The sequence below is a fragment of the Pelodiscus sinensis genome, chromosome 7, assembly GCF_049634645.1.
Source record: "Pelodiscus sinensis isolate JC-2024 chromosome 7, ASM4963464v1, whole genome shotgun sequence".
In the NCBI taxonomy this organism is placed as follows: Eukaryota; Metazoa; Chordata; order Testudines; family Trionychidae; genus Pelodiscus; species Pelodiscus sinensis.
Window position 1 is genome coordinate 22,562,093 of NC_134717.1, and position 19,841 is coordinate 22,581,933.

Here is a 19,841-nt window from a genome sequence, read left to right on the forward strand (position 1 = left end):
GAATGACCATGGGGAGTTCTATAGAAACTGTTAACATCTACAGTTTGTTTCTCAGAAAGAATAATCAACAGAGCAAACTCCACAGATAGCAGAGGCACAAAAAGAAGACGACAACTTTAGGATTCCAAACTAACTGCAGACAGTCATTTTAGCAAACAAACAGCTCAATGGTCTAAATACATGATCTGTTTGTGTCATGTAATTAGAAAACCAGTACAATTCAGAGAAATTTAACCGATTGGTGTGTAATGAACTTAAATGATAGTGTAATAGTGTAAATTATAGTGTAATAACCATTCCATTTATTTTCTTCTTGAAGTACTCCTCCTTTGAAATATGCAGTTGATAGTTAATCTGGTTAATTTTGCCAACTTCCATAGATGATCTTCACCAATCATACCCATAATCTGAAAATGGAAAATGTAAGTACTACAGAAAACAGTCTTTCTGTTGTATAGCTAAACTTTTTTCCATTTGAAAACAACATTTAGTTCTTTTTGTTTTTCCAAATATAAAACAAAGCCATTATTACTTGGGGATACCATGAGAGCAGTGGTTTGGCAGGGAAAAAAGATATTTCTAAACAAGATCCCAGCAAGAGTATTTCTAGCCAGCGTTCAATTCTGGATCATATTATCCAAACCATTGAATTTCTGGGAGGTTTCCCTCTGGTGACTTGCATGTGCTTACGAACACAATATAAGAAACTCATCAAAATTGGCTTTGCTGTTGTTTTTCTCCATGCTATATATAATCTGACATGAAATATACAAAAAGTGTCTATGACAATAATGATTCCTACCTCTAGATGTAGTTTTAACACCATAGTTGCTGCTTCAGGTATAAAACTACACAGCTGTATTAAAACATTTGAGTGTGCATGAGGATGGTTCACCCCACACATTGAATTGTAGATCTAACCATTCTTCAGTGTGAACCACATTGGAACCTGTTAAATCATCTTAACAAATTTGATGTTACAGTCAGAGCTAATACTGAAATGCAAGCAGGCAAATCCTGCAGACTAAGAAATGTGGCAGGCCTAAAGTAACTGAGTGGTTTTACTTGTGCCATATTTGAAATGAAGAGTTGCATTCTGCCAGCAAGTCACAAAAAGTCAAACTACTCTGAAGATACAATGAATTCAAACCGCATATCCACAGTCAGAAAACGAAATACAATTCACTTTACTGTTTCAAAGTACCATTAAGATGCAGAATTAGAAACATCCATTTGTTATTCTTTTTATAGCAAGGCTGAGTGATTTGGAATTTTAGTCTATCCTTGCCAAAGACTGCTTAATTTTTGAACAAAAAGTTCTAAAATATAAAGTGCACAAAAGAGCTGACCATCAATTGGATACTAATCTTTATATTCTATGATGCATCACCCTAAGAATGCTGCCATTAACAATGTGAATTCTATTTTTCATAAATGATGGATTATTTTACCAAGCTTGTGTATTTTCCAATAAAGTGTTGTTTTATTTGTCCTCTGTGATTACTAGGTTGTGGAAGTATGTGTGGGGTCATTTTAGTGCTGTGGGAAAATGGAACACTCTTCTGTTAAAATCAGTAGTGAAATCAGAAGCAAACTATGCTCTGATTATCATAGGCATGTGTTTAAATGTTGCTTTCCTTAATTGGCTATGGTTGTATTTACTTAAAATGAACAATTTGGCAAGTTTTGCTCCCTTGACAACAGCAAAGCGTAAACCGTTTTATAAGGTTGGCTGTTAAAATCAGATTTGTAATATAAACCACATTATCCCAGGATTTTGTACTGTTCCTTAAGAGGACCCTTTAAATCATCGCTGTTTTATAGCTGTGCACCTTTTAGCATTCTGTTTTTATTGATAACTTATGTGAAACTGCTTGTGACAAAACCTAGCGTAATCTATACCATGATTTCTCCCTATAATGGTTTTCTCAGATCCGTGTAGTAAGGACTGCTGCATCGTGGGGGAGAATTCATGTGGGGGGTAGATATGTACATGTATAACCACACTGCTACAGAAGTTGTACAAGGAGAGAGGCCCTGAATGCTTCATAGAAGCCCTGCCTCTGGAGCACTGGATTATCCCTGCTAAATCAGCACACAAAGGAAAATGTAAACTTGTGGATTTCCCTTTCTCCATACAGAATTGGGGATCAGCTACCTTTTCTAGTGAGCAGTTCTGTGAGGCATGCTCTCTGCAGCCCAAGGTCAATAAAAGGAATGAGATGGAGACTGAGTGGACCAAAGGACAGATACTATCCCACTCCAGCCCTGCAGATCATAGTTCACATTAGGAATTGTGTTAAATCCCATGCAGGGGCTCAGGGCTGAGAGATCCCCTGAAGTTACTGGGGCCACCAGGAAAGAGACCCTCCCTTCCAATCCCAGCAGGGAGAAGCCATGGCCAGTGGAGGAAAAATACTTCCCGTGAGCCCCAGCATGGAATTGCTGCAATCTGCCCATGGAAGGGAGCCCCTCTCCGCTGGCCCTAGCATAGAGCTGCCATGGCTCACAGAGGGGAGTCCCTCTCCTATTGCCCCAGCACAGAGCCACCCAAGTAAACCCAAGCCGCAACTCCCTCCCCAACTTTGAGCCCTCTTAGCCCCGAGAACCCTCTTGTATACAAAAGCCCTCATCCCCAGCCCCACCTCAAGACCCATATCTCCAGTCCAACAACTGTACCCCCTCCTGGATGCCAGCCCCCAGCCTAGACCTTCCTGCTCTGCAGCTACTAACCCAGAGCCTCTTATACCCCAACACCTGTCCTTTCCCAAACTTGGAGCTCTCTCCTGGACCCAAAACCCCTTATACTCAGCTCCACCCCAACCAAAGACCTTACACTCCTGCACCCCAGTCCTCTGCCCCAGGCCTGAGCCACCTCCCACACTCAGAACACCTTAACCCCAATCCTGCCACTTGCATTTTGTTATATGAAGGTGTGTATTGGTGCACATAAGAAAACTCATTCTGTTCTGGAGTGGAAAAAATTAGAGGGAAAGCTGCTGGAGATCTTACTAGAAAAGATTGTATGGGTTCTTGCTGTATAATGTGCTCTTCGCACCCCTGCAGATGACTTAATGACTGGCAGCACCAGGGCACAGGGAAACTGGAAAAGGGGCAACAAATCTATAATTCTGGGCTGCCTCATATCTCGTAGGATATGTGAGGTTCAGAAATCCTCACAAAGATTTCCTCACACAGAATCCCCACTTGATAATTTAAACACAAGATGGAAAAATATAGCCATATAAGCATGCTGAATGCTGAAAGTAGGGAATATTTTGATGTCCTGGCTATACCTCCTCTCATCAGTACTGCTCATTTTGGGGGCAGTGATTTTTCTCTGTGGAGATCCCAGCAGACAACATTTTATAGCCCACTAGCATCATCACAGCTTGCTCCTGTGGAATCTCAGGAGGTGGGCTCCGCATCTTGCTGGAATAAACCACAACAGAACTTAGCCCAAAGGCTTCTCTGTGCAATAAATACCTAAATATAATAAAACGTAGCTGTTAGATTTGGAACACTTTTTCTTCCATAAATTAGTACATCTTGCATATTTTCTTGTCAGTAAGCCATGATTTCTGCAACTGTATTAGCAATAGTGGAATGCCTCATCTGACTTGGCAAGAGGATTCGGACCATCACCAATGCTGTGACCCCCCCATCCCATCTCATAAAAATGGTATACCATTAATAATATTTAGCACACTTCCAATTGGAAGTTTCAGTTGAATAGTAGTCCAAATGAATGTCTTGAGATTCATGGAACGTTTCATAAGTAAATAGTGCCCATCCGAATATTTGCAAATAATAAATAACATGACTCTACAGATAACACCAAGTGAACGCATCATGTTTTATCTCACAAATGTTAATCAAACTCTTTGTACTATCCTACCAGCTATCTTGCTGACCTACTATATTATTAAGGGTAGACATAGTTATTGTTTTAAGAACATAAGAACAGCCATACTAGGTCAGACAAAGTCAGTCTAGCCCATTATCCTGTCTTCCAACAATGACCAATACCAAGTGCCCCACAGGGAAGGAACAAAAGAGGTAATCATCAAGAAATTCCTCCACTGATGCTCATTCCCATCCCCTGACAAACAGAGGCTAGGGACACCATTTCTACCCATCCTGACTAATAAGCATGAATGGACTTATCCTTCATGAATGCATCTAGTCCTTTTTTAACCCTGTTAAAGTTCTGGTCTTTACAACATCCTCTGGTAAGGGGTTCCACAGATTGACTGCGTTACATGAAGAAAAACTTCCTTTTGTTTGTTTTAAACCTGCTACCTATTAATTCCATTTGGTGACCCCTAGTACTTATGTTGTGGGAACAAGTAAATCCCTTTTCCTTATTTAGTTTCTCCAAACTGATTATGATTTTATAGACCTCTACCATGTCCCCCCTTAATCTCCTCTTTTCTAACCTGAAAAGTCTCAGTCTTTTTAATCTCTCTTCATATGGCAGCCATTCCAAACCCCTAATTATTTTGTTGCCCTTTTTTGAATTTTTTCAATGCTAAGATGTCCTTTTTGAGATGAAATGATCACATCTGTATGCAGTATTCAAGAACATGTATTGTTATTTTTAAAAATGTAGTTTTACTAGAAATGTAGTTTTTCTTTTTTTTCTCAGTTTTCAGACTGAACTACAGTGCCTCTGATACAAATGACAGAAATCGAGTCAAAAGCAGATTAAAGAAGTTTATAACCCGAAGACCTTCACTGAAAACCTTGCAAGAAAAGGGACTGATTAAAGGTGTGTTCCTTATCTATTTTTTCGGAGTAAAACTGAAAGTTCATTAATGACAGTTACTGTTTCACAATATTCTCATTCCTGTCATCAGTTAAAAGCATAGGACCATTTGGATTGCATAGCAATTTCTGGCTAGATATTTTTCTGTGTATTGGTAAGCTCTCAGGAACAATCTTTTTCAAACTGTAGGTACTGTTATCCTGTAACTGGAGTATTCTGGCCACCAATGGTCAAGCAAGACCATATTTTTAAATATCTTCTGGAATTGTGCATGAAAAATTTGCACACTCACCAATAAGTATGTAAAAAAACTGCAACTGTATATGCAAACCAGCTAGATATGTTGGGATTTTTTGTTTGTTTGTTTGTTTTTGGTTTGTTTGGGGGGCGGGTTGCCACAAGGCTTTGGCACCCATTTAGTGCCCGCAATCCTGAGTCAATAGCAGGGCTTGAAGTCACTGTGAGTTAGAGTCAGAGGGGTTAATTTTACCACCTTTGCCCAGGATCAAGGGGCTGGCAGAAAGCTGCCTTCACTCAGCCCTCCAAACAGACACAAAGCAGTGAAATATTATAGGCCAGATTTGAGGCCCTCACAACCATGTGCACATAAATTCTTGACTATTTTGGGAGAGATTTTTAAAAGTGCCTAAAGCATTTAAGAGAACTGAATCTTGATAAGATTTGAGATTTGTGACAGTTTTCTTTCACTATTTGATCTGAGGAAGTGGGTCTGGCCCACGAAAGCTCATCACCTAATAAACCATCTTGTTAGTCTTTAAAGTGCTACATAGTCCTGTTTTTTTTAATAAGATTTGTGATTCTAGATCCTGTAGACAGTTTTGAAAATCTCCCCCTACATACACCTCAGGTATTTGCAAATATGCATATTTATATGTATACTTGTGTGTGCCTAACTTTCAGAATCTGTTCCTAATCACCTATTGTATCTCAGTTTTGATGTTACTTTAATGCACAGTTTGAGTTAAGAGTGGGATTTGAGTACATCATTTTAGTTTGTTTCAATTATTATGGTATCAGAGAAGAAGCTTGAGTTGTAATTTATAGTCTTTTAATTTCTGCATTTAAGACTTTTTTCCAGTTTAATAAAGTGTAGCTGATGAATCTCCTGTGGCGTTACACAGGGATCAGATGTGATCCCTACTAGCAAATCCAGATTCATTAGCATAACTCAAATCCATCCTCTAATGTATCTCTCTAGGAAAACCAGATGCATTTGTTTTCAGATAGAGTTGCATTAGACTCCTGATTCTCTAACATAGCCTGGTTCTAATTGGGATGTTCTTGTATGGAAAACCCAGTTGAATTATGTTCTGTCATAGTCAGGATCTGCATTCCCTAGCAGAGTTTTAATAATAAACTAATGTAACTGTACAGAAAACATGTTAGTTTTCTTCCAAGAAGATTCATTAGGATTTGGTTCTGGCCATGCAAATGAGTCAGGATTCCTTAGCAGAGCTTAATTCCAATCTACAGTAAGTCTATGTGAAATGCTCATTTGATAAGGTTCCTTCATTGTCTTCCATGCAGTTTATCCCTTAATCTGTTATAATGTTATGAAAATGCAGTTGTGGTGCTTATAGACAGACCACTTTTAAATGTTAATTTTTAGGCTCATATTAAAATATTTTAAATAGCAAATTGCAAGTATCCAGATTAAAAATAAATGGTTTACAAATTTCATGTTTTAAAATGCATTTTTCCCTAAAGGTGAATTAAATGGCTATAGGAACATTGCAAAACTCTATATTTGCTGTAATCTTGGAGGCGGGGGAAGAGGGGGAGATGTAGAACAATTTGTACAAGAAATTCCTCCAACTCTGGGAACATGCATACTAACTTTAATCCCAGGGGGGAATACATCTGTCAGAATTATAAATCCCTTAAAATAATTAATTCTTTCAATAAAAGTACATCTATAGCCTTGCAGGACATCACAGTGCCAAACTTATAGTACAAGCCGTTCTATGGGATAGTGAAGAATTGATATAAATATCTGTGAAGCATGTGGTGATAATTACACCAAAGCAGTGGCACTGTAGGTGCTATAAAAACCTTCACTTTTCATCAAGTGCCATTCATATTTGCCAGGAGCACTAGAAAGCTTTCAAATCTATATGGATTTTTTACTTTGTCTGTCACAAAACTCCAATACATTTAACACATAAATTATAAGCAAGAGTGAATACATTTTAAAATATGAAGTTAACTTAAATGTAGTCAGTCCTCTTCTCGGTCACTGATGTGTGCACTCTTATCCAAAGGACATTTTTCAAAACTTGCTTCAAAATTATTTTTTTCCCTTTGGGTATTTTGATCCATACAATTATTAGAAAAGTCTGAAGTTTATATTATTGTCATTTACACCTTCACATACACATGGATTTTAAAAATAAAAATAAGGTCCACCATACTGAAATGCGCACACACTAAACCATGTACTTCAGTATCATCTAATTATTTGGGTACTAAGGGACAGATTTTTAAAGGTATTTAGGTCCATAAAGATGCAGATAAGCATTTAATGGAATTTTCAAAGGTACGTAGGCAACTGGATCAATGGAGCATAGAAATATAGACAGTTTTGAAAATCCTCTAGGCCTCTAATAATACATGTAGGCACCCAGTAACCACTGAAAAACTGGGCCTATATATCTATCTGTGCAGAAGTATTTAATTTCTTATGGAAACCTTAAATAATTAATTACTTTAAAATGATATGGAGCCTGATTACATTCCTAGAACTATTTGTTATTTTAAAGTTTTCTCTAATATGAGTTGTTCCTCAGGGAGGTAGACTTTAGTGTTTGCAAGATTAGGCCATAATGATTTCATTCAATGAAAAAAAAAATTATATATATATATATATGTGTGTGTGTGTGTGTGTGTGTGTTAAAACTGTAAATGAGGATTGTCAGTTCTAAAATTTCTACTTTTTGTTTATTTCATATAATATTTAGTAAAGAAAAGTATTGTAATAATATTATAGGCATTATTTAAAGTAACATGTACCTAATAAATTTTTGTTACATTATTAATTTAATCAATATCTATATATGAACAACAATGTTGTATAACTGAATAAAGAGCCTTTTTTGCAGCTTTGCCACTTTATCAGTGTTACTTCAGGAGTAATTTTACTCAAATGACTTATGTCTGGCTCTTCTGTGACTTGGGATTGAAAAATTCTCAGAATTTACGGAATCTACACTAATTGTGCTAGATAAAAACTGTATTTTCTCTTTTGAAACTAATGTTGCTTCACGGTTGAACTGTGATCCTCACATTTGAACTTTGTTATGTTTTATACCATCCATAATTAGTCTCCAGCCTTCAACATTATATCAGTTTACTAGATTCCTGGGTTCTGAGCATTTATGTTTTGAATTTACTACTACCTCTGGGTATGTCTACACTACAAAGTTAGTTCGAACTAACGGATGTTAGTTCGAACTAACTTTAATAGGCGCTACAGTAGCGCTCCGCTAGTTCGAATTTAATTCGAACTAGCGGAGCGCTTAGTTCGAACTAGGAAAACCTCATTTTACGAGGATTAAGCCTAGTTTGAACTAGCTAGTTCGAATTAAGGGGTGTGTAGCCCCTTAATTCGAACTAGTGGGAGGCTAGCCCTCCCCAGGTTTCCCTGGTGGCCACTCTGGCCAACACCAGGGAAACTCGTCTGCCCCCCTCCCGGCCCCGGAGCTCTTAAAGGGGCACGGGCTGGCTACGGTGCCCGTGCTAGGTGCAAGCCTGCCAGCACCCAGCCACCAGACCCTGCACCTGGCACGCCTCGAGCTACCTACCCGATGCCCCCCAGCCCTCCCCCTCTTCCCTGGACCAGGCTGGCGGCTCCCGGGAGCTTGCCCGGGACCGCAAGAGACGGGCACCCGCCTGGACTAGTGCGGACATCGTGGACCTCGTCCACGATCTACGCACTAGGCACAGGAAAGTGGCCGGCTTGGGCAGGAGAGCTGCCAGCCTGGCCACCCAGAAGCAGGTGTGCATGAAAATCAAGGGGGTCCACTGAGACCCCTGACCCTGAGCCCTGAGCTTACAATGGCCGTACTGGGTCAGACCAAAGGTCCATCTAGCCCAGTAGCCTGTCTGCCGACAGCGGCCAACCCTAGGAACCCTGGAGGGGATGGACCGAAGACAGTGACCAAGCCATTTGTCTCGTGCCATCCCTCTCCAGCCTTCCACAAACCTTGGGCAGGGACACCACTCCTACCCCCTGGCTAATAGCACTCCATGGACCCAACCTCCATGACTTGATCTCACTTCCCTTTAAACTCTGTTCTAGTTCTAGCCTTCACAGCCTCCTGCAGCAAGGAGTTCCACAGGTTGACTCTTTGCTTTGTGAAGAACAACTTTCTGTTACTAGTTTGAAGCCTGCTACCCATTCCTTTCCTTTGGTGTCCTCTAGTCCTTCTTTATGGGAACTAATGAAGAATTTTTCTGTATGCACCTTCTCCACCCAACTCCTGCTTTTAGAGACCTCTATCCTGTCCCCCCTCCGTCTCCTCTTTTCTAAGCTGAAAAATCCCAGTCTCTTTAGCCTCTCTTCATATGGGACCTGTTCCCAACCCCTGATCATTTTAGTTGCCCTCCCCTCTCCCACCCTCTCTCTTCACCTCTCCCACCTCCTTTTCCCAGTCTCCCCCAGTTTTGTTCAATAAAGACAGTTTCCATTTTTGAACACAATTGTCCTTTATTTTGTACATCAAGAAAAGGGGCTAGGGAAGGGTAAGTGGAAGGAGGTGAGGGAGGAATGGGGCACGAGCCCCCGATTGGGAGGACTGGGCTGGCTCTGCGGGCTTTTGGGATGGAACCTCTCCTGCAGCCCTCCAATTGCGCCCTCTCCCCAGATGGCAGCCTGCGGCAAGTGCAGCCAGTCTGATGGCCGAGTGCTGTGATGTGCCCAGTGTGGGTACTCCGGGCAATCCAAGCCAGGACTGCTTTGCAAGCGGGGCACCCCTGAGAACTGTCTGTCCGGGGTGGGGGTCGGGACCCTTTAAGCACAGCCCTCGGCTAGCCTGAGACAGCATCTCCACGCTCTAAGTCCTCCTCTGATGCCCTGCTGACACTGCTTCCGGCCATCCTTAAGCCTGGTTCAGGGTCCACTTAATGTGGACATGCTAGTTCGAATTAGCAAAACGCTAATTCGAACTAGTTTTTTAGTCTAGATCCGTTAGTTCGAATTAGCTTAGTTCGAATTAACGTTGTAGTGTAGACGTACCCCCAGTTACTTAAAAGCCATGGTGAGTGCATGGCTAATAAAGAATCTCATAATTTACTTTCATTCAATAATAAAATAGCGTGAATAAAAACTGCGCATAAATGAATGTTGGTGTGCTGATGAAAAACCCATCTACTAAGAAAATATGTCCCATCTAACTTTTTCGCTGCAAGTAAAGAGTTTATCTGAATTCACTTGAAAAGTTAAATGTAGGAGAAATTAAAGCAACAAGAAAAGAACCCACCACAGATTAGAGGAACTAAAGCTGTAAGACAAAAATAAATGCTACTTTATCATTCTATATCTTTTTTTAAAATTGAACTGAATCCTTCCAATTGCTGGTAAAGCAAGTGGTATGTTATGTAGCCTGAAGTGTATGGGATGCAATCAGCAGAAGTGGGATCAGGAACAGAAAGGATACGGCTCCACTCTCTTCATTCTCCCAGTGGGAAACATAGAGTGAATCTATTTAATTTGGTATTAAATGGTGAGAAATCAGAGACTATAGTGTAAGGAGTCAGTAATCTTGTTCCACAGTGGGTTTAGTGGTCACTATGATTTTTCAAAGAACTGAATGTGGATGTCTTCACACCCTTAAAACATCACTCCTGTTGATGATACTCCAAAGATTAAAATAATTCATCAGTCGCATGCTCACTGCCATGTTTTCACATTCAGACATCATTCAGCTCATGGATTATGATATGGAAGTTTAGAGTCTGAGTCAGTGCTCACTAAAATCAATGGGAATATTCCTAGTGAGGTCAGTGAGCCAACAACTCTTAGGGTATGTCTACACATCAAAGTTAATTCGAAATAACAGCTGTTATTTTGAATTAATTTTCCTATCATCTTCACAGGCAAACCACTATTTTGAAATAAAATCGAAATAGTGGGGCACTTATTTCAAATTTGGTAAACCTCATTCTATGAGGAATAACGCCAAATTTGAAATAGCTAATTCGAAATAAGTGTTGTGTAGATGCTTATTCTGAAAAAGGGGCCTCCAGCCCTTCCCAGTTTCCCCTGGTGGCCACTCTGGGCCAAACTAGGAAAACTCTTCTCTTCTCCCCCAGATCCAGAGCCCTTAAAGGGGTAGACTCTGGCCAGGCATGCCAGCAGTGGCTGCCCCTTACCCAGTGGCCAGAGAATGAGCCAGGCAGCCAGTGCCAGCCAGCTGTCCCCCACCCAGTCCCCCAGCTCCCAGGAGCCAGCCAGGGGCTGGAGATGGAGGGTGCCCTCCTGGACTAGTGCGGAGATCATGGACTTCATTGAGGTTTGGGGGGAGGCCTCCAATGTCCATGGTCTCCACACTAGATGGAGGAATACCGCAGTCTACGGATGCATAGCTGATACCATGGCCACCAAAGGCCACATGCTCACACAAGAACATGTGCTCATGAAGATCAAAGAGCTGCGGCAGGCATACTCCAGGGCAACTCAGGGCAGTTCCTCAGAAAGGGCAGACACCTGCCCCTACTTCGACGCTCTGGACCGCATCATGGAGGGCAGTACGGTCTCCGTCACCCCAGGGGGCAGAGATCTGGTACCGGAGCAGAGGATGAGCCACCATGGAGGGTGCCACGCTGGCCAGACCTCCGAGCTGTCCCAGCAGCGGAGTCACCAGGGTCGTCGGGGGAGGCCACACCATGTAAGTGCCATCACTGTCCCCTTCCCAGGAGGAAGCTCCCATTCCCGGGGATAGCCGGACATTCTGACCATGGCCTCTGTGCAAGCACAGTGGCTCTGATGGTGCAGGGCATGGTCATCCTCACCTCGCAGAGTGAGGCTGGGTTTCACTCACTGTGTCCCCAGGGAGAACTGACCACTTCTCTTCTTTCTCCACAGACGCACCAGCTGCACGTGCAGGGCGCACCACCCTTCCCAGGACAACCTCCCACACCCGAGGGCTCTGCAGGTCCACTGCAACACTGCAGGGGTATCGAGATCAGCACTTGGGGGCCTTGTGAGCCATGCACTGCACCATGGAGCAGTGGGTAAAGGACGAATAGGAGTTCCGGCAGGAGCTGCTAGCCCAGGGTTGTGCCATCTGTGCCCATCTGCAGACCCTGGTGCAAAGCATGCTGCCTCATGTCACTCCAGTGCTTGCTTCCGCCCCAGCTTCCGCTCCTCCTCCCACTGTTCTCCTCCTCCTGCCTCTCCCTCCTCAACCTCCACACCCCCCACTTCGGCCTCCACTCCCTCCTCCCCATCCCCCCAGGGATGCCAAGGCCCTTGCACCCGCCGTGCTGGGAGATAGTTGGCCCAGCGAGACCCCCACCCATGAGCCCTGAGCTTCCCCTCCCCCTTCTTCCCCTTGCTTCCCCCTTCCAGCTCCCTCCTCCCAGTTTCCCCCTCCCCTCTCCCACCCTCGTTCCTCCCCTCTCCTGCCTCCTTTCTCCAGTCTCCCAGGAGTTTCATACCCTCCCCCAGTTTTGTTAAAGAAGCAGAGTTTATATTTTTGAAAATACATGTATTTTATTTGACATCAGGAAGCGGGGCTAAGGAGGGGTAAGTTGAAGGACATGAGGGAGGAATGAGGCACAAGCCCCCTGTGGGGCAGACCAGGGAGGCTCTTAGTGTTCCTCAGGGTGGAAGCTCTCCCACAGGACCTCCTGGATACTGACAGCCCCCGATGGATCTCCCGGATGACAGCCTGCAGAAAGTGCAGACAGGCTCGAAGCAACGCATCCAAGAGAAGCACCAGAGTGCCCAGGGGTAGCTCTGGCTCCATGTTGCAGAGTGCTGTGATGTCCTAAGTGAGGACAACCAGAGCATTCAGAGACAAAATGCTTTGCTGTCCCTCATCGAGGTAGACAAGCAAGCAGGGAAACCTGAGAACTGGCTATCCGGGGTGGGTCCCTTTAAGCACAGATCTCACATAGCCTCAGGCAGCAGCACCACACAGTAAGTCCTGACCTATTTCTAAATGCATTTTGTGTGTAGACGCGTTATTTCAAAATAAGCTATTTCAAAATAACTATTTCGAAATAAGACATTTCGATATAACACTTTAGTGTAGACATACCCACACATATTTTTTGTTTTCTTTCCAGCATGAACAGGTGGTCTTATAAAAGTAGATTCCCTGAAACATGCAGATGATCAGATATGGGAGAAAGAGATCTCCTTTGAGATTAAAGTTCATTGCAGTCAGGAATGATGGTCAGAGGCCATTCAGAATCAGGCCATTTCTGCACTACAGATAAGATTGAAGGAGCTGCAGTCAATCTTCCAGCGTTTGAATTAGTGGATCTAGTGAAGATCCATTCATTCAAACTGAGAGGGTGCTCCTGTTGATGCCAGTAGTCCTATTTCTAGAAGGAGTAAGGGAAGTCGAAAGGAGAGTACACCAAAATTCGAGTTAAGATACTTCGACTCCAGCTATGTATTAATGTAGCTGAAGTTGCATAGCTTAATTCAAATTCATCCCCTAGTGTAGGCAAGGCCTCATATCCATTTTCTGAGGAGGAGAAGCAAGAGAAGTTAATTCCTAATATAGGTAAATTAATAAAAGTGGTAGAATTTGGCCGTCAGTGTGCTCCATAGTTCATTTCAAAGGTATGGTTATTCCACTAAAAGACGTCATAATTTACCAACAGTTTCCAAATATAGTGGTATCTACTCTATATTTTTCCTTTGCTAAAAATAGGCAATAGGATTGCTCAGATATCACTAGTTACTGTTGGCAAATGTTGAATTTTTTTATTCGAGACCACCAAATGTACAGTAAATCTCCAATTTAAAGGACTGGGCCAACTGGAATAAATCAGAATATCTCAATGACAACCTTGCTTACTTAGGTCAGCTGAGAACCTGTCCCACAGAAGTACTGTGGTTTTTTGTAGCCTTAATAGGTGCTTAGCATTACAATTTTAACTTTTGAATTAATTCCCTTTGTTATGTTCACTGCATGTACATGGAGTAGTTAAATAACAACGGAAAATATTCTTGCTGGATGATTGCAATATAACACCATTTTATTTCTTGGCATTGCAAATGATAACATGTAAGAACCCAAAACACAGACTGTGAAAGCAATGTTCTGCCTAAGGCAAAGTGGCACAACTCACCCTATCTTACACTAGGCTTGCTCTTTGGAGATTGACTGAACAAAAGCCAGATATACAGTTTTCTACAGAACCTCATAGCCTGCAAGCAGCACTAGGAATCCCGTCGTACTTAAGAAATAGCTTGTCATTTCAACCCAGCTTCCAATACCCAACACCCTGTCCACCATGTATATTGAATATACAGAAACTGCCTTTTTAATATCCCCTAAACACAGTAACTGTGAATTTACTCATTTCAGTCTCTCTCCCTCTATTTACCCCCATCTTCTCCTCAACATTTAACTGGTCATAGAGTGGATACATTCCTCAACTTAGGTGCTGATAGAAATTGTTAGCAATCCAGTAGTCCAAATTAAGTTGTATCAGGGGTAAATTGGCATTTATTTGCCTTTGGAATGCATTGCTTTGCATCTCATGAAAAGCTGTCTTCCCAAAAACCCGTGGGGATGGTACTACCAGGCTACCTACTTTTTTATCTAGAATTAGAACACTGATGTTCCATTTTTCTGATGACACTTATATTTTTTCACTTGTGCTTGAATTCTAATAAAAATAGCAAAGAAATAAACACAATGGCTACATCTAGATTGCATCCCTTTTTTGTAAAAGGGATGCAAACTAGACACATCGCAATTGCAAATGAAGCGGGGATTTATATCCCCCCCGCTTCATTTGCATAAAAATGGCTGCCGCTTTTTTCTGGCTCGGAGCTTTGCCGGAAAAAAGCTCCAGTCTAGACGCGGATCTTTCAGAAAATAAAGCCTTTTCCAAAAGATCCCTTATCCCTTATTTTAAGAGGGATAATTTTGCAGTAACATTCTGAATGAGGCTGATTTCTGTGATCTTGTTTTAAATGTTCTTTTTACAGAATTATTGTCTCTCATTTTCTGGATTTCTGCAGCTTAGAGCTAATACCTTGGACTTCAGCTTCATAAGCTGCATGTTGTGAGCGTATCTATCCTGGCAGTGAATTTGAAAACTTGAAGGGGCTTGTTCACTATAATGAGCAATTAATTGCACCTATAATTATCACATTTTATACTTTACAACTGTGTTACTATCCATGCCATCCACTTTTGGTATCTCATTTTATATCAACATACAACGCTGTCACAGACACCACCATCTTGAATAGGAAGTTTGATGCATAGATACAAAGAACATGTAATGCAAACCATACTGTCAAACATATTATGAATATATCGCTCTTCTTAAAAATGCTTGTTGGTTTTTCATACTACAGTATTGACTAACTGTCTGTGTTTGATGCATGGTTTACCAGCCTGATGTAGACTTATGGTTAGAGCTTAACTTGTTAGTTCTGCTTTTGCAGCCAATTCAGAATAACTACAGATGCCCCAAGATATTAAAATTGACTGCTCAAATGGACTCAGTGTGGGAGTTTCATTGGTTTTAAATTGATAACAGCTGAAAGAGTGAATGATTAAAGCTGTACATGGGCATACTCTGCAGCTCCTTTGTACAAGTTCTTGTTAACAGAGGCCACTATATGGGAATTTTCTTTCTTACAATAAAATATACTTCTGAGTAATCATTAATTAAAATTTGTAAATGGTGAACAAGAGAAGGAGCTTATGGGGGAGTAATTCCTGAGAAGCCGGAATAAACTTTGAGAAGATGAAGTGGGTTTTTATTCAGAGGGGAGCATTTAAATTTAAGCAGCATTCCATAAGGTGGTAATTGTGTCTATTTCCCAGGCAGTTGAGTGAAATAAGCTGGATAGGATACATAAACTGTCATAAGAGTTGTGTACATTTGTTTTCAAATCATACAGAATGGAGTTCTGAAATGCCCTATCATGGATAAATCAAACAAAATCCTCATTTGCTTCCTTTATCCATTTGGAATAGTTATTGTTTTCCTTCTATGAAAAAAATGTTCTGGTTACTTTCTCCTCTTACAGGGATTTATAAATATTAGAGAAGTACTTTTTAAGAGAAATAATTTTTAATAAGTGATATCAAATTGCTGCATACAAAAAATGGAATCTGTTTTCAAAGTACTGTACAAAACATTGTGCAAGCATATGAATGATAAGACTGTACATACCATGATGTAAGTATTAGCATCTCTAATTTATAGACAAGAAAACTGAAACCCAGAGAAATTAAGTAACTTGGATTAAAATCATTCAGAGTCAGAGGCAGAGCTTGGTCTTGAACTCAGGAGTTCTGGGTCTCTAGCTGCTTACTTGGTCACTGCATAATTGTGCTTTTTGAAAACATTACTTTTTAGAAGAAGGAAGATTGGTTTAAATTTTTACTGTAATATTTGTCATGGTTTAGCAATTATACCAGTGGTGTGACAAATGTGTTGCCCCTTTGCCATTATGATCTGTTAAGTTAAGACAATCATAATACTCAGCATTTGTCAAGGGGACCATCAAGTAAGGGTCCCACTCTGTGCTTCTGGAAGGGACGGGACCTTTGGTGAAAAGGGTGGGACTGGGGCAGTCTTTCCACCAGCCCTCAGAGCCATACAAAGTAAGCAGTGCACACTCTGAAGGCAATTCAAAGAGTCTGGGACTCTGGCTGCCACTGTTCTGGTGGTAGCATCAACAGCTGGGAGCACTGATCCCTTCTGAATCACTAGGACCTGGGGCAACTGTTCTCTTTCTCCTTCCTCCCTCCCCACCCCGCGTGGTGGGCCTGGCACCTGTTATCTAAGCATAACAAATTATGTTTCAAAACATTAACTATAGTAGTACTATATCCATTTTTACAGGAAGATTAACTGAGGCTAAGTAGTTTGCCTGAGCACATGTAGCAAGTCAATATCCAATACAAGAATTAAATCCAAAGGTGAAATCTTGCTCCCACTGAAATCTATGGGAGTTCTGATACTGATATTGTATAACTTCCTGTTTCTGCAAATTGTGAAAGTGACTTCAGGTTCTTGGATGCCAGGCATGAAATACTTACAGTAGTTATGGCAACTGGCTGAACTAGAAAGCATGAATTGTTCTTCAGTTGCTGATATGTTGGCCGTCTATAGACAATGCAATCTATTGCCCCGACACTTCTGACTATCATATTACAAATACCATAGCCCCTCAGATGAGATACAGCTTTACATCTTTTTAATGTAATTAGCCTCAGAGAGCATTCCATGTCTTGTAAAGAATCTGACAGGTTTCCTCTGAAATGTTAAAAAACAATTAAGATGTCAGAGGAGGAAGCACTAGTACATTTTAATAATAAATCTCTATATACATAATTACCACTGGATGTTTTATGAAGAATGTTTTATAAGAAACTTATCTTGACCATTCTTTGTCACAAACATAACTCCAAAACACATAATAGATCATTCACTAATAATTGCCACACATGCACACACATTCTAGAACAGTGTTTCTGAAAGTGCCCCATGAAACCACTTTGAGAAACACATTAACTGGCTACCACGGTTTGTTTATTTACTGGTGCCGTGGCCACGGAGCTTCGCGGCTCCCATTGACTTCATTTAAACCTTTGCAGCCAAGGGGAGCCACGGGAAGCAGCATGGTCTGGGCTTCTTCCTGTGACTCCCTTTGGCTGCAGAGGATGAAACGGAGCCAATGGGAGCCGTGAGGCTGTGTGGCTGCGGTGCAGTAAATAAACAAACTGGGGCGGCCAGTTAATGTGTTTCTCAAAGTGATTTCACAGCACACTTTCAGAAACACTGTTCTAGAGAGTATTTCTGTGACCCCAAACCTATATTCCTTGTCTACCCAGAAGTTTAACTCAATGGACTTTTGAGTTGTATAAAAGTGTCAGACTGCAGAATACATATATTTGGATGTGTGAGGATAGACCTTCCTTCGTATGTTGACTCAGGAAACCCAGAACTCTTTTCCCTGTAGATTTTGGCAAGTAGATTCAACAGGCTGCATTAATTTGGGCAAGAAAATTTACATATTTCCTATTGCACTTTTAAAAAAAAATTCTATTCCTTTTGTGATACAATATTATATAGGATTGCTCCAATCACTCTACTTAAAATGCACACTTTGACAATGTAGTTCTTAGTAACTATGGCTCTGGACCCTTGGAGTTGGACACCTTTGAAGATCTGGTTCTGTATATCTGAAATGGTTTATATACAGGCTTGGAAGGATTCGATTTTTTATCAACAATGTCACTGTACACACACAAAAATAATAATAATAGATGCTTACAGATAAGCAAAATGAGAAAAAAGCTGCTTGAGAACTTATCACAGTCAAAATCCAGTGATGTATACTTTTCAATTGACTTGTCACAAATGGCCTAGCAAATGATCAGTAAAAAGAGTTATGGTATATTGATTCAAGGATATTTAGTGCATATATTTTGACATGTTATGTTGATTTTTGAGTTTTAATGGTTTATAAAGCTGCAACTTTTTGATTCTGTCTTCAGTCATCATGTACTTGTCTAACCCTCCCATAATTTCCTGCAACTGTTGAAAATTTAAATTGATAAAAATATTTGAAAAAATAAAAATAAAAGCATATATTATATGTCAAAATTATTAAAAATGAAAATGCATTCAGTCAATCCTATTTATATAACTCAGTACATTTTCCAAACACAAAATTAATTCTAAATGGCTGCTTTGTAAGAGGGGTCTAACTGAATTTTGAGTGGGAGTGGATAAAGTTCTGGGAGAGGAAGACAATACTCCAGTTCTGTGGAAGTGGATAGAACTGAAAGTTTTGGATGGCTATACTCATCCTTGGTCAGATTGTACTAAAAAAAATGTCAAGTACAAAAGCTTTATCAAAACTCTTTGTGCTAATTTTCAAATGTAGTACACTGTTGACAAGGTATGTGGAGACTGTCCATTTGTATAAATAATGCAGTCATATTGTTTGAACATTAAACTGCTCTTATTGAGTGATTTTCCTCATCTGCTCGATTCTTTCTGATGCTACATGACAAAAGTTCCCATTAGTGAGTGCTCTTTCATACTTTGTCAAAAAATAAAGAGTGGAGATAAGGAGGATAAAGCTAATTTGTAATCTGAGATATGTAACCTGGTTATGCTGTGTTCGAGATGAACATACTATGTTGGTCAAAAGTTTAAAAGCATAAACACTAAACCATTACCTAGTTAAACATTAATTCAGTATGTAAACAACATGATTTACAAGTGCAGTCAGTGAAGCCTCATCACTTTGCTATTCACATCAAAAGTAGATAATTTTTTAAGTAAAAAAATACAGAAACTGAGATTTTGCCAACTGCCTTCTACATAGAGAAAAATTCTAAGAGTATGTCTACACAGCAGGGCTAAAGCCAAATTAAGCTATGCAACTTCAATTTCAATTGCTGCAGCTTTTGGCACTTTCTACACAGCAGAAAGTTGAAGAACACTCTTCTTTTGACTCCCCTTACTCCTCATGAAATGAGGGTTAGTGTGAGCTGGAGTAAGAAGTCCTCTAGCTAAACATCATTTCAAAATAAAGGCTTGTGGTGTTCTTTGTTATTTCAGAATAACATCAGTTATTCCAAAATAATTCTGGTGTATAGACATAGCCTAAGAGGTGCAATTGACACTGGGAGTGTATTCCTAAATCCTGACAGACTAGACAAGATATATTCTCAAAAGAGTTCATTTACAAGGATAACAAATAAAAAGGAAAGTATAAGAAAAATATAAGTTTGTTTAGTGTACACTAGTTACCTTTCAGACTTTGAAATGTTGCTATTAGAATTGCTTAAGAACATAAGAACGGCCATACTGGGTCAAACCATAGGTC

At 40.7% G+C, this 19,841-nt stretch overlaps 1 protein-coding gene across 4 annotated transcripts in view; it reads left to right on the forward strand.

Annotated features, from left to right (window-relative positions):
* The window catches only part of ARHGAP15 (Rho GTPase activating protein 15), a 491,953-nt gene that overhangs the window by 283,736 nt on the left and 188,376 nt on the right, over positions 1-19,841 (forward strand). For all 4 annotated transcript variants that reach the window (XM_075933317.1, XM_075933318.1, XM_025191035.2 and 1 more), the window contains one exon: positions 4,649-4,771. In XM_075933317.1, the coding sequence (XP_075789432.1) occupies positions 4,649-4,771 (123 nt within the window). The remainder of the gene's footprint in view (positions 1-4,648; positions 4,772-19,841) is intronic.